Source organism: Urtica dioica, chromosome 9 (genome assembly GCF_054948205.1).
Source record: "Urtica dioica subsp. dioica isolate 48M chromosome 9, U.dioica_male_clone48M_v1_H2, whole genome shotgun sequence".
Classification (NCBI taxonomy): Eukaryota; Viridiplantae; Streptophyta; class Magnoliopsida; order Rosales; family Urticaceae; genus Urtica; species Urtica dioica.
The window spans coordinates 12,894,008-12,913,552 of NC_142764.1; the positions used below are offsets into that span (position 1 = coordinate 12,894,008).

The window sequence follows — 19,545 nt, forward strand, 5'->3', positions numbered from 1 at the left end:
TTCTTGAATAGAATAGTTACTTTTTCTTGCGTACCTTACACGAAGCGACCAGCAAAATATATCTTCTTTGAAGGAAAAGAAGAAAAGAGAATACTGTTTATTACAAATAATAAATCAATATGAAAGCTCGACTTTCTTACAAGTCTATTGACTGTGATAGCAAGATTCATGATATACAGCTAGGTCCATTGTTATATAAGATATAATGTCCGTAAAAGAAGAAACCCCATTCTAGGCTACTCGCTTTTGACAAACACAAGCATGGGGTTGGAGAAAATTTACTCGAGCAGCCGATGGCATTTACCCAAGTTTCCTATAAGCTTCATACCTTGTGCACTCTGAATTTCGTTTTATGGACTCATGTTCTGGATCTGTGAATAGGTGCGCATGAATACAAAAAAAATACTCGGCACATATAGAGTGGGAAAAATGAAAAAGAAGGAAGGAACACATTCTACTAAACTTGCAGGGTAAACTAACCTTATTAACAAGCATATTTACTTGCTCCCGATACATCTCCTTCAAGTCTATGATATCAGCTCGGAGTTCCTCCAGCTACACACAAAGCAACACTCCACAATCAAGATTTCGATAGAATCCGAGCTAATATGAGAAGAAAGTCCCTAACCAATAAAATGCCAAATATACAGCTAGCAAGGCATTGTGGTGAACTAAATACTTGGGCTTTACTAGAAAGATTTAATAGAATCAATCAAAACTAGAGAAAGAAAGATTTTCCTGATGCTAGATACCACAGGAGTTAGTTTCTAAAAAAGAAAATATTAAATTTGATTGCATAGGAGTTATGGCGTATTTGAAGCTTTCCTTTTCTTTTAAAGCACAACAATCAAATAACATTGAAACTGCGATAGATTCCAACAGTTCCGAGCTACCAGGCCCAAATATGAAGAAACAAAAGCTTTGTATACCTCCTCATCACGTTCACCCATTAGCTCCAATGCAGCAGAGTGCCTCCTCCTCAGTGATTCTAGCTCTGCCCGTATGCCAGGTAACGTTGCAGCCTCTGCCCGTAGCTTTTCACACTGCCAGCGTACATGCATTTTTTCATCTCGGTTCGAAAAGTAGACAGACATGGAATTCATGCGAATATATAGATGACATCTGACCATTTAAAATTAAATAAAAACCATAATGCAGGGGCAGTAGAGAGTTTAATAATAGGACGAACCTGCTCAGTCATTTTGACCAACTCCTCAGCAAGGGAATCCCGAATAGCTTCCATTGACGCCTGAAGTAAATTATGGTAAGCAAAGAGTCTTGAATTCGTAAAGAAACAAGAAAGACGATATATATGGTACATGCATATCCGGAATAGTAGTTATATATGTCGGATTGGGAGAAAAGAAAACACACCAAACGTGACATGTACGATGAAAGTTCACCCTCCTTCTGGCGGAGGGCAGCTTCAAAAGCGCCAGGAGTCATGCTCTTGATGTAATATGAGCTTATAGAAGCCTCTCCAGCATTCCTTCTCTCAGATAAACTGTCGGACGAGTCCAATGATGCTTGAAGAAAATGGCTTTCCTCCATGCTACCGAGGCTGCTTGCACTTGAAAGTTTCCGGCTCAAGCTACCTGTAAATGGTAGAAACTTAATACCACAAACCACATAATATATTTATTTCATATATCAAAGACCATTACCATTCTCAAATGCAGAACTCTGCCTTATAGAAGTTTGATCAGATGCAGCAGCAGAATGGACACGAGCTGTCCTTTCCAAATCTAATCGCGCAGCTTTCTCTTTTTCCAACTCCTGAAGAAATTGGAGGGTTAAGTTAAGGGAAGTGGAGTTACACAAACCACTAAAAAACAAAGAGGGCACAAAGAAGATACATAGAGGAAACAATAACCCTCAATAGGCTATAATTATACGCTGCGTCTTGTAGCTCAATCTATTTCAGAAAATATCTTCTCTTTTTTTTATCGAATGTCAACTAACTCACCCTTTACATGCTTCTCGTATTCGTAAATGATAAATAAACTAGGCACACTCACATACTAAGAAAATGTCCTCTTCCCAACAAGTCAATAGAAACAATTTGAAATAAAAGAAGAAAAATTCTTAAAGAGAAAAACAATGTGAAATGATAGGATAAAGCATGGTATATCATTAACAAAAATTAAAAACTACATAGTTCACCAATCTCTTGCTTTTCTTGCCTTTACTCATAAACCAAGCTTGTGAACAGTTTTTTTTTTTTTTTAAGAAACAGACACTTTTTATATAGATCATCAAAACAAATCTGACGAAAACCGGTAATGCATCGATGAAAAATACAAATTTGGGGATTAAGAGGGTGTTGTACATTTTATGTAACACCTAGCAAAATTTTCCAAGTCGGAATGTGCATGGTTCAAATAAAACTACTGGTACATACAAGCCTCTTTCTTTCACGCAAACAGCTGGGATAGAAGCATTACCTGTTGTAGTTGTTCTCTATGACTTAGAGCCTCATGCAGATCTTGCTTTTGTTTCCGCTTGAGTTCTCTAATTTCTTCTTCAAGTTGGTTCACACGTCCTTCCTGTGTGTCAGCTTCCTCCTTTGCGACAAGGTACTCCTGTCTATTTTCAGCTGCCCTTTGTCTCTCCTTCTCAAGAGACTTACTCAGTTGTGTCTGTTCAGCTCTAAGGCAAGAAATCTGGAATGTATTTCGGTTTTAAGTAACTTCCAAGCTGGTGAAATCCCTTATTTTTCAACAAATACACGATGCATAAAGACGAGAAAAACCTGAGCCTCGAGAACATTGATCCGTGATAAGGTTTGTGATAAACGTTCATTCACAGATCGTTCTCTTTCCTCTGCAGCTGCGGCTTTGGCCTCAGCCTCCTATGGGATCAAGAAGGATAAGTAAGATACTGTTTTCAAGCAACGGTAACCTGAAGAATAAACACAAACCTGGAACCGGGAGGTAAGAGATCTCTCTACAGCTGCCCAAGCTTCTCCTTTCCGTGCAATTGTTTCCTGTAATCGATAAAGAAAATAACAATCAAAGACGGACATAATTAACAAGAGGAAACGAAAGGCAGCCTCAGCAATGCAAATATATCCAGTGAAAACGTTTTCAAAAAAATGAAATGGAAAATGCACTCACTTGCATGGCCTCAATCTGTCTTAGAAGAGGCCTTGTAGAATCAGGAACTTGTGTAATCAATTCCTCACAACGGCGCTCACTTGCCTAAATAAAACAACAGCACGATAAAGATCGAAAGAATACCCGTTCTACGAAAAACAGGGGCAATCCTTTGTAATGAACAAACGTAGTTAAAAAAGTTTTACACACTTGGTAACGCCTCTGAAGATCTTCGATGTCCCTAAGAAGTGTGTCTTCTCTAAAAACAGCCTACACAGGTAACAGTGAAAATGAGTAATGTACTGAATTTCAGCCAATTTATGGACCGTAGCAGAAATTAAAACCAGCTCAACCCAAACCTGTTGTTCCTTTCTACTTAGAGTTTGCCGCAATTCCTCAAGCGTCTGAACCAGCATAGATTCACGTTCTTCAGCCTCCCTAAGACGAGTCTCCAGTTCAGTTCTGGCCTCATTGTTGATTCGTGCCTCTGCTAAAGCTTCAGCCTCCTTGGCAGCAGCCAAAGCATTAGTATAGAAGTCCTTTTGCAATGAAAGTTCTGATTGGTGTCTTTCAATAGTTTCCTGCAACAGCGTCTCTGTAGCTGTCTTATCTCTCTTGATACTTTCAACTTTACTCTCTTCCACCTGAAGTTAGAATGACAAAATTATCAATTGCTTGTTCTACAGCAGTAAAATCCATTGTGAATGGACCTAATTACCTGAAGCTTGGTTGTCAATCCTTTCTTCTCTTCCTCAAGCTCCCTGATCTAGCTTTCGCCAAACAGAAGAAAAAAAAATTCATAATAAATTTAGAATAAAACAAGTACAACCACACAAAATCATAATAAATTCATAAAAACTGAAGTTTCTACCCACCCCCCCCCCCCCCCCTCCGTACCTGAGATCTTAATTTTCTAATATGACCCTCTTGAGCAGCCTGTTTTTTTGAAAGCTCTTCACCTGTATATATTATGATTATAAGAAATTCAGAATCAAGTGAAAAAAAAAAAAAAAAAAAAAAAAAAAAAAAAAAAAAAGCCTCTTTCTTCCTTTCAATACACAGAAGCCAAGGGAAGAAAATCCATATCCAGATAAAGCAAATAGCAGTTGAAAGAACCAAAAAAAACTCTCTCCTCTCAAATCTATATCCTAGAAGATGTACAACCCTGGGATTTCAATCTCGTAATTCAACCATCGTACATGCAATTCGAACTTGCTGCTGTGTTTTCTCATGGTTCAGCCTCTCCAATTTAGAGAGACTAACCCTGAATTGGATTTTGGTCGAAAGACGGTTTTTCATTAATCAAAAGGACCTATTTATAAGTAGGTTGATAAATCAAAATAATGCACCGTGGCTTTTGGCCTCGTATCTGGATTTCAAGGATTTGTCAATGGCAGATCTTCGACATTGGTCCTGCACATTATTATCTTGTCATTTGCATTTTGTTTCATATGTACTGGTGACGATTGTTCCCCTTTCTCGGACTGGCATGTTGGTTAACCAGGGTCCGGACTAGGAAGGACAGTCCCGTCATAGCTTATTTGGTAACAATCTTTTTTTTCATTAATAAAAGATTTCTTTTTCCCCTCAAAAAATATAAGTAGGTTGAATTACAAGTGGGCTAGCCCATTAGTTTAAAACTCAAGACACATATTAAATGCCGTAATTTAAACAACCTAAATAAATGTCGTAATTATTGACGGAAAATAAACGTAGACCGAAATCCCACTACTTGGCCTGCGGCCCCTCTTAGGGACAAATGTTACAGATATTTTGTTGGTAGGACTTGCCATCGAAAGCATCTGTAACACAGCCCTATTAGGAGAACCTGAAATCCCATGCATACTCACCTTATCGCAATTGGCATGTGCCTAATGCATGAACCTTGAGATATGCAAGGAAAGAGGTGACTGTTCAGCCACAGCCCTCCATTTACACTAGTTCCACTGGGATCCGCGTGCATGATTGGCAGGGATTACACAAATGCGTGTGTGCTTACCACAACTTAAAATTGAAACATACAAGTTAGATATCTGCAAGTTACTCCTTGCATCATTACCTTCAGCCATAACCTGGTTAATAATTTCGTCTTTCTCCTTCAAAAGATGAGCTGCATCGCTTTTTTTATTCTGTTCTCTCCTAAGAGTATCCCTTTCCTTTGTCAGAGCATAAACCTACAATCATGGACAGCAAGGAGGCTTGTATTAATTGCAGAAGTATAGAATAGTGTCTCGCGCGCAACAATTGAATGAAAAGTACTCATCTAAACTTTTTACTAAAATTCCCTTTTGTTTAACATTTCAATACAGTTAGGTTCTACGAAAAACAGTCCACATCACGATCCATGAGAAACCGTAAAGCAGATTGATCAACCACGACTACTGTACAACTATCAAGAGCCCAAATTTTTTTGAGGAGTAAAATCACCTAGAACAAAACATAATGTTGTGAGCACATCTTATCGTTTATAATATGCCTTTGAGGGTAGATTATTAGTGATATAAAAACAGGCATGAATCCCATAAACTCAAAAACTTGGGGCAACTGAAAGGTCTCCCGGTCGAGCTGCTCGGGCTTCGTGGGCTTAGTCTGGACTCTGGATACCCATTGTTATTAAATAAAAAAAGGGCATGCATAGGCATACCTTCCTTTCGAGAGTTGCAACCCTCTGATGGTACTCCTCCCTCAGAGTCTCAATTTCAGCATCACTTGGTTTTCTCTGATTAATACATAAATCTCAGCATTAAAACATAGAAATTTAGACATTATCTTGTCAACTAGTGGGAATGAATCGAAAAACTATAAATGAATACACAAACTTGTTTAGCAGGAAAGAAAAACAACCTTCAACTCCTCAACCACAGCTTTTAATTGCTCGTTTTCATTCATTAGCTTAGCTATGTCATCAGCCTTTGCCTGAAAAAATTCAAAGTAAAGTCATCACTCGAGAAGTTTAATCAGATGGGGCACAGACGCAGGATGCACAAAGTTGATCAAAGGTCATTTCATCCCACACCTGAGCCTGTCTTGCAGCACCTTGCAACGCATTTTCCATCATTTGCATCTCCTTTTTTAACTTCTTCAATTCATGCACAGAATCTGGGGAATCGGATTTATGAGTTTCTGATCCCAAATCTGGTTCTGAAATGTGTTGTTGTGTATTAACAACATGCTCCTCCACTTCGCCTTCTTTAATGTTTGTGTTATTTTCCTCTATAACATCTTCAGGAACAGCATTAATTGATTCATCTTTAAGGTGTGTCACATGCAGGTCGCTATCAGAAGATCTTCCATCACTATCACCTGCCGCCTCAGCAACAACAGAATGTAAAACACAGGGCTCTGCTGTATCGCTGGTCTTAGCATCGGGAAATCCCTCAGATTGACTCGTAGATACCATATCTACACTCTCTTCATTTTGCATGTTCTCTTCATTTTTGCTTTCTGGTTCAGCTATTTGTTCATGTACGTTCTCAGGCACACTGATAACGTTGTCTAACTGGTCAGGCACAATGGAGGTACCATCTTCGTTGTCAATGGATCTTGAATTCTCTTGCACTTGTTCTGAACCACTTAAACCTCCTATTTCTGGCATCTCTTTCTTGACCGAACTTTCTAGAGAGACTGATGACTCAAAGTTTTTTACTATAATGGCTTCAGAGTGCTCAACAGGCACCAAAGGCATTTCAGTTTCAACTTCTTCAAGTTTTAACTTAACAGCACCTTCTCCATCAACCATTCCCGGATGTTCCTCATCTGTCTCTTCAGAACCAACCCTGCTTTCTTCTTCAGCAACAGTCTTCTCTGTGGCAGAATCTGCTGGCTCATCGCTTTCAATTCGTTTATCCTCCGATATAGACAAATGTTGTGGAGATTCATCCTCTTCTGATTTTTTTATAAATTCAGAAGACGTCTGAGATTCAGGGTTTTGCGACAAGTCAGCATCCTCTTCCTCATTATTCTGCCCCATAAATGCCATAACAGGATTAAATAGAGCTTTCCTGTCAGTCGATGAAGTCCATATTCCTGAAGCTAAAAGGCAAACAATAAGTGATGATACATAACACTAACGCTAAACCATAGCACAGATTCTTCGTCCATTGGGAAATCGAGAACAGAAACATGCACAAATTTGTTCATAAATAACCACTCCACCTCATCAAATAACTTCACTCACTAAAGTTGAAACTGTATTACTTGACGGCAATTCAAAAATATTTCTGACTTATACATACTTCAGGCTTAAGCATTACCTTGGCAATGGTCGAAAAATAGCCCATACTGCTAATTTCTGTTAATGAAATTACACCCCAAAGTATTTAGTTATTAGTTACTCTTTGTTTTGCATCAATTACCTATAGCAGTTATTATTGTCACTTTCACTCATTTTACAAATGCAATATTACCAGGACCTCGGAACAAGGAACGTTTACCAGAGATTGAACTACAGGGATAAAAAGTATGAAAAAATAATATGAACATGCATACGCAAATTCCAATATATATCTTCATATTTATATAAGGACATAAGTCTACGGATAAAAATTATCAACCACATAATTACCATCATTGCTCGATTCGGCCTTGTCTTTCTCTTCGAATCCGAGAGCAGTATCAAAATTCTTCTCGATGCTCTTTACACTCTCCTGGAGCTTATTCACCGCCCCTCCAGCGAGATCGGCAATGTTGCCCAAAGATATATTGCTACTAAACCACGCCATTTTCAGGCTACACAATCAAACCCAGATTCAGTTCAATTCAGTATTGAAATGCCATCAATTCAAATGCGTCGATGTCACGTACACCAGAATAAAAATCCAAAAACTTCATATTTTTTTAGCGAAAGAACGAGATCAAAGTCGTGCAATATTATTATACAAACGATCAGCAGAGAATTGGTACCAACAACACAGCAGGAAATAGATCGGAATCGAACAAATTCGAATCAAATAATGGCAATTCCGAGGAGACAAAACTCATGAAAACGAAATGGTGACATTTAGAAAGAAATACCTGGTTGAGCGGTCCGATTCAGTCAGGAAGAACAAAGGTCAGAGGGTTTGTGACTCAAGTCATGGTGAGTTATAGTTTGTTGAGAGAGAGAGAGAAGAAATTTCAGCGCTTCTTCTGTGTGAGAAATTGGAGTTTTGGTATAAGGAAATTGGGGGAAAAAAAAAATAGTTTCTCTTCGCTGGTGAAGTACACCGGGGGTCGATCGATCTGATACTGCTGTTAATGAGCTAAAAGGCTCTCCTCTCTCTCTCTCTCTCTCTCTCTCTCTCTCTCTTAATCATAAGGTTACTTGGTTATCAATGGGATTAAGATATTCATCTAGAATATAACTCACCTACAATTCTTATTCGTGGAAATAGTCGAAAGTAACCGTTTTCGTAATTTTTTGGTTTTTCGTAATTTTCTTTAATATTAGTACTGAACTTTTCATTTTTATAAATAATCGTTTTAATAACGGTTAACTAGATTTCAATAACAGATAATCAGACTTTCAATAATTATTGACCATTTCTCAATAATTTTTTACCAGATTTTAATAATAGTTAATCATATTTCAATAGTTGTTGACCAGATTTTCATAATTTGTGATCAGATTCAATAATTGGTGATCGGATTTCGATAATTGTTGACTAAATTTCTTAAACATAAAGGTATTTTTGGTCGGAAAAAAAAATAAAAGAAGTGGTTACTAGTGAGATATTTTAAAATGATGAGTGAAATATAAAAAGTGATGCATGTTTTAAGTTATTTATGAAAATTTTCTTTTTTGATTTGAAGCGAACAAATAATATTTAAGGATTATGTATGCATATATTTTAAATTAGTAAAATAAAAAAAATTATGAGTTTAACTAGATTTTCTTATTGTAAAAATTTGTTTAACCACCTCTCTAAGAATATGGTTTACAGAAACCGCAAAATCTCATACCATGAAATTCACCGGATATCCTATAGTCAACTTAGTCTACATGCATGAGTTAAAAAATTTACTCTTTGGCTCTGATTCCTTGCAAAAAAAAAAAAAAAAAAAAAAAAAAAAAAAAAAAAAAAAAATCCATTTTCAAGATTACCGTTGAAGTGCTCAACGGATGGACATTGCATAAACTAACTTAATGCAATGTTGGGTCGTGTATGGGATGGATAAATCAATTTACCGACAAGTTTCTTATATTGAGCTCGATCAACTAGATTACCTTCATCTTATTTCTCTATTCTTCGTATCGGGTCCATCTTCAAGATGAGAATCAAACTTTCAAGTCGAGCCTGCTTAAGGATGCGGGATTTTTGCCTCTGTGGCAAGGCTCATTCTCGGGGTAATGGTCCGAACTCTATGACGAGCCAACCTCCATATCTAGACTTATTCGGGGTTGGGGGCAAACCTCATATACGGGGTTGAGGCGGGCTTTATGTATGGGTGTTTGTTGATGCTTATTCTCGGACCTCTTTTACTGGACTTTATTGATACTAACGTTCGAACTTCACGCTCGAGCCTTTCTTCCTCTGGATTCGGTATGAAAAATTATAATTTATTTTTATTTTTCTTGTATAAGCAAATTTGACTAAAATAGAATCGACCATTAGAAATTAGGTAAGTATTATTTTTTTGAATAATCAATATATATTCATTGATATACTTATTTACGAACATAAAATATGTCGTAGTTAAACTACAAATTTTGTGTGCAATAATTAGACATTAGTACGGAATATCCCAATTCTTCTTGTCAATTGTGATGGTTGTGAACTATTGAGCTAATAACTCAACCTACAGTAAACACAAATGAAAGACAAAATATATTTTCACTTTTAGATGTTTTATTAATTTCATTGTTATTACAACTAATAATTGGAAATAACACTCTTTTATGTTATTAAACCCAATAGTTTGATTGTTTAAATATGGTCTTTACATCATGTCATTTACATGATCATAAATCTTTTTTGTTCTTCTTATGATGAGGCATGTGTATTATATATATACACCCTTCATGTGATATACTAGCCTTAACTATCATTGATTCTCAAGAAAATGATTTTGTTGACGTAAATCCTTAACTATCAAAAGTTTCAAAAATCATATTACGTAAGGGTCAACAATTTACTTATTTTGGAACCAATCCTTAGGTGAGCGAACATTAACTCTATTTTGAGGAATCTGAATTTTATATTTATAAATCTCATTTTGTCGTGATCATATTTCAAACTTATCAAAAATAAGTGTTCAATTTTTAACTAGCTATTTCACAAATTAATCAAATTGTCTAAGGATATGAACTAGAATTTTAGGCCGGCCTCAGATTTGGATAAACTCTCATATGACCATAATAGTTATTTTGATATGTGTGTCATAGCAGTTTGTTAAACAACACATTTCATCAAAATTTGTCCAGGTCATGTGACTCGTAATCAAAGAACATATATCGTGCTATTCATGCATAGATTTTAAAATATATTGGCCGAACGAGATATTCGTATCCATTTAGTAACTTTTAGGAACAAGTGATAATGTCATTTTTTGTGACAAAAGAGTTAGACTCTATGGTTTGCATATGCGTGTTATGGAACGTATCGAATAACACTATGTAGCATGGAATGTCTTGAGGTAAAATTGTGTATTGAGCTCGGAGTGGTTACATCTCATGAGTATTTTGTAAATTACTTAATCCCATTTAAAATTTGTATAAGTCGCTATTGTATTTTATTAAGGTTTCACGTTGTAGAATGATATCTAGATAATAAATGTTATGATTTAATCTCATTGTAGTTATGTGTATCACATATGTAAAATTAGTGTATAAGATTTCTTAGAGAAATATACAACTACATGCTTTTATATAGAGGTCATGAATAAAACTATCAGGCCTAATACTCAATAAATTAGTTCATTGAATAAAATATGCTAAATTGTGTGCAATACTTGACTCGATATATTTTTTGTGATTACATTGTCAAGGAAAGCATATGTTTCTTGACAACTTAGTCACAAAATGCATATGTTGCCTGACTAAGTTGTCAAGAAAAGCATATGTTTCGTGATTATGTTGACATAATCGCGAAACATATGCTTTTCTTGACAGCATAGTCTAGAAACATATGCATTTTCTGACAACATAGTCACAAACCATATGCAACATTGAAACGTAGTTTCGTGACAACATAGTCACGAAATCTTTTAATCAACTTGGGTTTCAGTTGAAGATTTCGTGACAACATTGTCATAAAAACTATATTGCATGTTAATATAGCTATAAAATCTTCAACCGAAACCCAGAATTATGTAGTTATTTTTGGGCAAAATTGCTAACAAATCTAATAGATTTGGCCAATAGTTAACAAACAAATATTTAGATCCGTTTGAACAACTCGAACATGAACTACCCAAACTTAATACTCGTTATACCTAACGAAAAAAAAATAAAGAAACTTACCAAAAGAGAAAGAGAGAGGTCGGAGCTTGTTGCGGTACTGGTCGAAGTTGTTGTTGGAGCGTCGTGTAAGTGGTCGGAGCTGTGGTCGAAGCTTGGGCGACGTCAGAGCTTGTTGCATATGTGAGAGAGAGAAAGGGGGAAGGAAAATATCAGGTGAAAATATGGAGAATTAGAGAGGCACGAGAGAATAGAGAAAGAAAGAGAGAGAAATATGTTAGAGTTTTTTTGGGTTAGGTAAAAATAAAATATCTTAATTGAGATAATGGAAGAGTAGAGAAACTAAATATTCTCTTTCCCAATGTAGTCATTTATGAATTTTTATATATTTGTGTAAAGTCTTTTTTTTACTCTTAAACATGTTTATCTCCCCGAGATAAATCCAAAATGTATTTTGGGTTCATAATTTAAACCTGACCTAGTTGCGAACTAAGGAGTCCGGATGAAACGAGCCCATGTTGACTCGTTCATCCAATAGTACTCCAAAATTCCGCATATCATTTAATACCTAGCTATTATTTGAATATTTATTGGATATTAGCTACATCAATGCATAATTAAATTGAACTTGAATCTTTGATTGATTCTTGAAGGAGTGACATTGATATGAACCTCGATCGACTTGCTCCGAGACCCAATTCCTAAATAGCACAGCGGCAGATCGTTCTATGTATTAGAAACGAGGGTGGAATGAAAGACGCCACGAACGGCTGCGAAAGACTGTCTGATGAGTCGGGATCGAAATCTCACAAGCACTGCTTTGCAAGGATTCGAGTAGTTCTTAGACGAACCAAAGAGATAGAGAGTAAATTCTCACAAGTTTTTAAAAATTGTAATCTGAGTTCCCATTCATGAAACCTCCTTAAATGGGTCTAGAAGACATTATTTAGGCCTAATAACATTGAAATTAAAATGCTAACTTAATACCTAACACATATGGGCTTCATTTAACATAAATAAAACTCAAAAACACTTTTAAAATACTCCAACTTAACCCCGGTAACAGCTTGAATGACGTGAATAAGCTCTCCCCTTCTTCGATTCCGATTTCCTTGCCCTTGTCTTTGTATTTATTCCATTCATCTTCGCTTAAGCCATGAAACTCTTCTTTGAAGTTTTCAACTCTTGAATTCGGAATCAACTCCTTGAAGCGCCTTTGTTTCTTTGCACGTGGGATCACATCATGACATGGCATGAATGGAAGCTGATAAGTGGCATAAGATTGAATGTCTCATCAAATATTGGACACCAATAAAAATGGATGAGGAGGAATTACGAATGCCTCAAGGAGACTTTTAAGGCATTTTAAATCTTTATTTAATCAGTATTGTAATCTTAATAATTTAGTTAAATTAAAATATTGTTGTCTACGGTTTTTATCTCATCAGAATCTTGCACTCTCTCCCTCTGTTCTCTCCAGTGTATCTAAATTATCTTGCCTCCTAATTTAGAAAAATTCGATTGTAAATGTTGGTTCATTGTTATTTAGAACTTTAGACCCCACAATCATTATATATTTATATATCTATAACATAGATAATAAAGAGGAACTCTCCCCCAACTTTCATCCTGGGGCCGCCACGTGGCGTCGCCAGGAGGCGACACGTGGCGGCCTTTTTTTTTTTTTTTGCCTTTGCCTTTTCCGGTTGGTTTTTTTTTTTTTTTTTGTCTTTGCCTTTTTGAGGGGTTTTTTTTTTCAATCTATTTTGTAAAAAAAAAATTATGTATATTGTTTTTTTTTCTCCCTCTCTCATCAATATATTTTGTATAATTTTTTTTTATTTTATAATCATAATTGGTGATGCTATATTATACTATATCGATAACATACATTATTTTGAGTGTATATTAGTTTTATATTTTCTTTATTAGATTCTCTTTCTTTTTCTCTTTGATATTTATTTCTCTTCACCTTATATGTGTCCATATTTCATTGGTTCGTTTTTTTTTTAGTTTTTTTCCAATCTATTTTGTAATTTTTTTTATATATATTGTTTTTTTCCTCCCTCTCTCATCAATATATTTTGTGTAATTTTTTTTATGTATTTTATAATCATAATTACTAATGCTATATTATACTATGGCCCCGTTTGACATAGCTTTGTTTTTTTAAAAATTGCTTTTATAAAAAACTGTTTTTTTCAAAAAAATGACAAAGTGTTTGGTAAACTGTTTATAAAACAGTTGTTGCTGGTAACAAAAACTAATTTAGCGTTTGGTAAAATAAATATATTATAGTAAAAAAACTAAAATAGGCATGTTCTTAATAATTAAATAATAATTATTGATATGCTTATTTATATACATATATAAATAATATTTTGTACGATGATATTACAGTAATTTATATACCAAACTTAAAAACACTTTTTCTAAAAGCTAAGAATTCTAGCTTTTCTATCTCATGTACAAAATCTAAAAACGTTTTTGAAATTTTTTGTAAAAACAGTTTTGCCAATCACCGAATAAACAGTTTTGTTTTTTCTAAAAACAAAAACAAGGCTTTTTAATTCCAACCAAGCGTAGCTTATATCAATAACATACATTATTTTGAGTGTATGTTAGTTTTATATTTTCTTTATTAGTTTCTCTTTGATATTTATTTTCCTTCACCTTATATGTGTCTCCATATTTCATTGGAAAACGAACGCAAGTCTTATTTACCCATGAAAGTCTAATCAATGTACAAAATAAATTTTTTACATTTTATTATTCGTTTATGATTTTTAATGGTTTTTTTCTTAATTGCCGGTTTCTTTGGTGTCCATTGTTTACAAATCTTGATAACACAAATTAACCTCTACAAATTTTACTTGTTATTATCATTTATAATATGCTAAAATCATTCGCGCGTAGCGCGATGCTAAAAAACTCGTATATATATATATATATATATATATATATATATATAATCTATTACACATCTAAATTTGTTTAAGAAGTCGTCACGTGGTTTCACCAGATGGAGACATGTGACGCCTTTAAAATATTTTTCTCACCTCTCTATGTTTTATTGTTTTTTTCTCCCTCTTTTTTCTTGATTTTTTTTACTTCCTGAAATATCTCTCTATTTTTTGCGCGTTTCTGAAATTAGTATATGTAATAAAAAGTAAAAAATTTACAAGGTGTCGACACGTGACAACGTTAATGGGCTACACGTCTCTCTCTCTCTCTCTCTCTCTCTCTCTCTCTCTCTCTCTCTCTCTCTCTCTCTCTCAGACCGAATCCATTTGATTTATAAAAAAATTACAATCCTTAACTTTTCAAGGAATCTTTCAACAATCTCTGTGAATTACTAATTTTTCTCAATCTTTTCGATCTATTATTGATTTCATAAGAGCAAGCAAATCAGAAAAATTGAGAAACAAAACCATCTTTTTTATTCATTCTCAATAGCCATGAAATAATCATTTTATGTTGATTTTTTTTTTGTCGACGGATTCTCTTGCGTGAGGGTGTTTGATTCAACTAGCACACACACACACATATATATATATATATATATATATATATATATATAATATAAATGAGAATGGAATTTTACTATTCACAACATCAACCAATTAAATCTTATCTTAGTGCACTCCCAATGTCACATAACAATATCAATTATTAAAAACAAACTTACAACAAATTACAATGAAACAATGTTTGCCTCACGTGAAATCTTTCATTGTCATGTGAAATCAATTGATTTCATTTGTAGGTCTGTTGTCGTTACTCTTAGGGTGTGCTTGGTTAGGGATAATGTTAATCACATTTTCGAGAATCTGAAAATTACCTTATTTGATTGAGGATAATATTAAAAAACATTCCCGAGAATGTGATTAACTAAGTAATGAGATTACCTTAAAATGGGTTAATCCTAATAACACAAAAAATGTGTTATTCAGATTATCACCCCATTGGAATGTGCTTTTATTATTATTAAGCAAGTCTTAAAAAGAAAGTATATATGTATGTATATAACTATATATAAATAACTTACCAGTTATGTTAGATTATATATATATATATATATATATATATATATATTATATATGACAATAATTTATACTAGTAGATATATATGATATTATATATACGTTATATATTATATAGTATACTTATATATATACATTATATAAGATATATATTATAGGTAGATATATTATATATTGGATATATTATGTATTGGATATATCATGTAGTATTCTCATGTCAAAATATATACGTAGTTATAAGCAGTTATAATTATATATATAACTAATATATATATATATATATATAGTACATTGTTAATTAATTATTCTATATCAAATTTTATATCATAATTAATAAATTTTATATTAGTATCATAGGTCTTTAGTTAATTGTCTATTGGTGATGGTGTTGTTTATGGTACAAATTTTTAGTTTTTTTTATTCCGTCTTGCACTTATTGTGTAAAAAGAAAAAAAAAATTGACCACCACAAATCTTTATCGTCAAAATAAAAAAAAAAATTATTAATAAGTACTATAAATTATCATAGAAAATAGTGACACATATCCCAAATAAAAATTATTTTGTATTATACAAAATTACCACAAAGAGCATTTTTTTCATACTACAACTTAATTTTTTCATACATAAATTATCATAAGAGCATTTTTTTTATTAGATATTACATTACCTTGTCAAAACAAACACGTTAAATAACATTCTCATGAATCTATTTAAAACATTAACTTTTATAGCCAAACACTATAATCATACATTCCTGAAAATCTTATTACTTTAATGACATTCTCGGGAATGTGATTACATTGCATTACTCCCAATCAAACGCACGCCTAATGATTTGATCTAGTATTTATTTTACTTTTTAATATTAGAAACTCGTCAAAGACGTACTTGTTAAACATATTGCTAAAATAAATAAAAAAATAATCAATTTAAACGCTTGACATTGCTAAATAGTTAACGTTTGATAAATCTTAAATAAATAACCACCTTCATACGTAAATCTTAGGTAAATAGTCAACATTTGGTATATGAAAGCTGCTATTTACCTAAGATTTACGTCTAAAAGTTGATATTTAACTAAACTTTACCAAACGTTGACTATTTAGCAATATCAAACGTTTAAATTAATTATTTTCCTAACGGACACAAATAAAAAAAAACAAAATAAAAAAACATTACTTCATTCTTTGCCTCACAATAAAGTAAGATTATTTTTAGATAAAATAAAATACCCGTGACAATGTCTGCGGGTAAAATAGTCACTTTCAAACCTAAATTTTAGGTAAATAACCACTTTCAAACCTAAATTTTAGGTAAATAACCACTTTCATATATCAAATGTTGACTATTTATTTAGAATTTACGTTTTAAAGTGACTATTTATTTAAGATTTATCAAATGTTGGCTATATAGCAATGTCAGACGTTTAAATTGGTTATTTTCTTTATATATATATATATATAATATATATATATCATGCAGCCTAGTCGTTAAGTATATTAGACTTCTTAAATCAAATAATCCGGATATTTTTTTGGGTAACTCGTGAAAACATTCTCAACTACACAGTGCTTATAATATTATTGGAATCTTACAAAAGTCCCCAACTAATAAGAGCCAACGGGGAACAGTAATGTAAATCACAATTAAGCTTAAATTTAGAATATATACACTGACAACCATAATACGATCGACAAACATATTGGAGCAGAGATTACTGGCCCAAGATATCCAAGATCGTCTTGTTACAGGTTTGAAAAAGCTCTTCCCTGTAGAGAAAGCAATGAATTTTAAGAAAGCCATTTCAGAATAACAGAAGAGAGACTACTTCACTACTTGCTCCTAGTCCTTTTACATAAACTGAGCATTAGGCACAGCTATATACCGGTCACCTTTGTCTACTAATCCCCGTTAATTCAATGAAACCGAAAGGTAACTACAAAGAATTCCCGAGCTTACCTATCGGGCTTGAACAAGAGGTAGCGATAGGTAAACCACTGAAATGTGAGGAGAGATTTGTGTCAGGCTTTGAATATGAAAAGCACAAGAAGATGCTATTGCGCGGACATTGAGAGAGAGAGAGAGAGAGAGAGAGAGAGAGAGAGAGAGAATGGACTTACTGAAGAAAACAGAATGCCCACAACTTCTAGAACGCCGGGGAGAAGAGGCAACTTGTCAATGGTCTACTCATGCCACGACAAGGCAAAATCGGTTCATGAGAAAACGGTCAAAAAGAGTTCATGACATTTGGTGTTTTAATACAATACCTTCAATTGGTTTTGTTTTGGTGTATACCATTTACACAACTCATTTACTTAAAAACATTACAAGAGCGTTAAAGATTTTACCGTAACCAGATTCAGTGTCGCCCATAGTCCTACCACGCCTGCGAAACCCAACCCAATCAGAGCCGGCCTATCTTCAGAATTGTCCCACTGCGAAACCCAACCTCACACATCACTACCACAATTTATCAGTGTTATTACTCGGAACAGCGCGTCGACTTTTCACTTACGAAGCTTTGAACCGACTTAGGTAGGCTGAGAGAGGTCGATGACTCCGAACTCTCCCCAGCAGCCCTGACAATAACAGAAACACGAGTCTGTCTCTCTGCAATGTAAGAAATAAGCGAACCATTAAAGACTTTCCGCACTAACTCGTCTTTCCGAAAAAGGGCGACGCGATCTCTTAAACTCGACATAACTTGAGATCTCATACAAGTAGAGAGCACTCTTATGAATTTCAACAAACCGAACACTTGATCCAATCCCATCAACATAATACTTCTTTCCATTTAGCTTTGTAAAAAACCAATTTCGCCTTTAACCTCTTGGAAACACTTGGAAGAGGCAATTAGTTCTTCTGGGGGTTTGTCTTTTTGTCCTAAATATGAAATTTCCCTCTAGTTTTGCCAAGTCCTTCGTCTCTTTCACGCGCATGGAAGATATACATCATTTGCTATCTTTACTGATGTTAGAGTTAAACACAGATTTCATAAAATGTTTCTATTTATATCTTTACTGAGGTTAGACAAAAACCAAAAAATTAACTCGTACTGTGGTTCTTTGTATATAATAACTAAAACCAAAAAATTAACTCGTTACATTTGGGCTTACCTATCATGGGAGAAACTGGAAGCTTGGTAGAAGCTGAAGCGAGGGTTTTCTTTCCTTGGACCAACAATGGCGGAGGAGGCAAATTCGCAACAATGAAAGAAGCCATGTCTGCACTCGAAACAAAATGACACCCAAAAAAAAAAAAAAAAATACTATTCTTAATTATTTAATAAATCAAACGATTTTTTTTTTTCTTTAAACTTGGCGGTTGAAGAAGACTGAAGATAAAGATTCGGATTTGACAAAGAAAGATTGTGATTTGCGATGGCGTTTAGTCAGAGACCAAGAGCGGCTTCAATGTTCTATTTCTTCTGAACCACAAAAAATAGTCAAAATAATCCTTTTTAGTTTTTTTTTAAGTTCTAAGTTTTAACAACCAAGTTTCTATGAATAACTCACGCTTCGTAACTATTTACCAACTATATGACTAAAGTTTGATGCAAAAATAAAACTATATTGACTACTGTAGTTTTTTTTTTTTTTGGAAGGCATTTGCTGCCGGTGCAAATTGACGACGTTAGTTGATACCAAGGATTGAAATGCCGACGGCTGATTTCGTGCCGATGACCTCAAAAAACGGAAATTGCGGTGACCGATGGGAATTGCGACGGAAAAAATGCGGAAATTTGCTTAAAAAAATGCCGACGGAAATTGCGATACCGACGAAAATTTCGATAAAACACGGAAATTGCGACGGAAATAATGCTGCATGATAGTTTATAAAAACAACGCGTATGTTTATAAATATGTGTGTTTGTTTAGAATAAAAAAAATTAGCTACATATAAATATATCTAAGATTTAGTTTTTCTTTGTATTATTGCGATTTTTTATTGTATATAATAATTATATTTATATGATAATTATCATATGCTATTTATTAGGGACACTTATTTTTGCTTTCTTGTTTTTT

At 33.9% G+C, this 19,545-nt stretch overlaps 2 protein-coding genes across 2 annotated transcripts; both read right to left on the reverse strand.

Annotated features, from left to right (window-relative positions):
• Positions 1–73: 73 nt before the first annotated feature.
• Positions 74–8,400, reverse strand: GC5 (golgin Putative 5). Its single transcript, XM_089625233.1, has 20 exons — positions 8,109–8,400; positions 7,660–7,823; positions 6,112–7,127; positions 5,940–6,011; positions 5,740–5,814; positions 5,155–5,269; positions 3,993–4,054; positions 3,814–3,861; positions 3,455–3,739; positions 3,306–3,365; positions 3,117–3,200; positions 2,921–2,986; positions 2,753–2,851; positions 2,445–2,663; positions 1,665–1,776; positions 1,375–1,595; positions 1,190–1,249; positions 930–1,043; positions 481–555; positions 74–371 (listed from the first exon to the last, which is right to left on the reverse strand). The coding sequence occupies exons 2-20, from the start codon at positions 7,814–7,816 to the stop codon at positions 351–353; spliced, it is 2,961 nt and encodes a 986-aa protein (XP_089481359.1). The 5' UTR covers positions 7,817–7,823; positions 8,109–8,400; the 3' UTR covers positions 74–350.
• An 8,630-nt stretch (positions 8,401–17,030) lies between these two features.
• LOC149385035 (CURVATURE THYLAKOID protein) lies at positions 17,031–18,944 on the reverse strand. The gene is made up of 6 exons (XM_089626601.1): positions 18,634–18,944; positions 18,033–18,127; positions 17,866–17,952; positions 17,638–17,700; positions 17,477–17,514; positions 17,031–17,286 (listed from the first exon to the last, which is right to left on the reverse strand). The coding sequence occupies exons 1-6, from the start codon at positions 18,737–18,739 to the stop codon at positions 17,232–17,234; spliced, it is 444 nt and encodes a 147-aa protein (XP_089482727.1). The 5' UTR covers positions 18,740–18,944; the 3' UTR covers positions 17,031–17,231.
• Positions 18,945–19,545: the final 601 nt, after the last annotated feature.

What these genes read in the sequence shown, in the direction of transcription:
- GC5 (XM_089625233.1), bottom strand. Translation starts at nt 7,816, where the DNA reads ATGGCGTGGTTTAGTAGCAATATATCTTTGGGCAACATTGCCGATCTC. An exon ending in GTGCTGCAAGACAGGCTCAG is followed by an intron (nt 6,012 to 6,111) that starts GTGTGGGATGAA and finishes GAATTTTTTCAG; the next exon opens with GCAAAGGCTGATGACATAGC. An exon ending in GACAGATTGAGGCCATGCAA is followed by an intron (nt 2,987 to 3,116) that starts GTGAGTGCATTT and finishes TATCGATTACAG; the next exon opens with GAAACAATTGCACGGAAAGG.
- LOC149385035 (XM_089626601.1), bottom strand. Translation starts at nt 18,739, where the DNA reads ATGGCTTCTTTCATTGTTGCGAATTTGCCTCCTCCGCCATTGTTGGTC. An exon ending in TGGGCATTCTGTTTTCTTCA is followed by an intron (nt 17,515 to 17,637) that starts GTAAGTCCATTC and finishes CTCACATTTCAG; the next exon opens with TGGTTTACCTATCGCTACCT. An exon ending in CTCTTGTTCAAGCCCGATAG is followed by an intron (nt 17,287 to 17,476) that starts GTAAGCTCGGGA and finishes CTTTCTCTACAG; the next exon opens with GGAAGAGCTTTTTCAAACCT.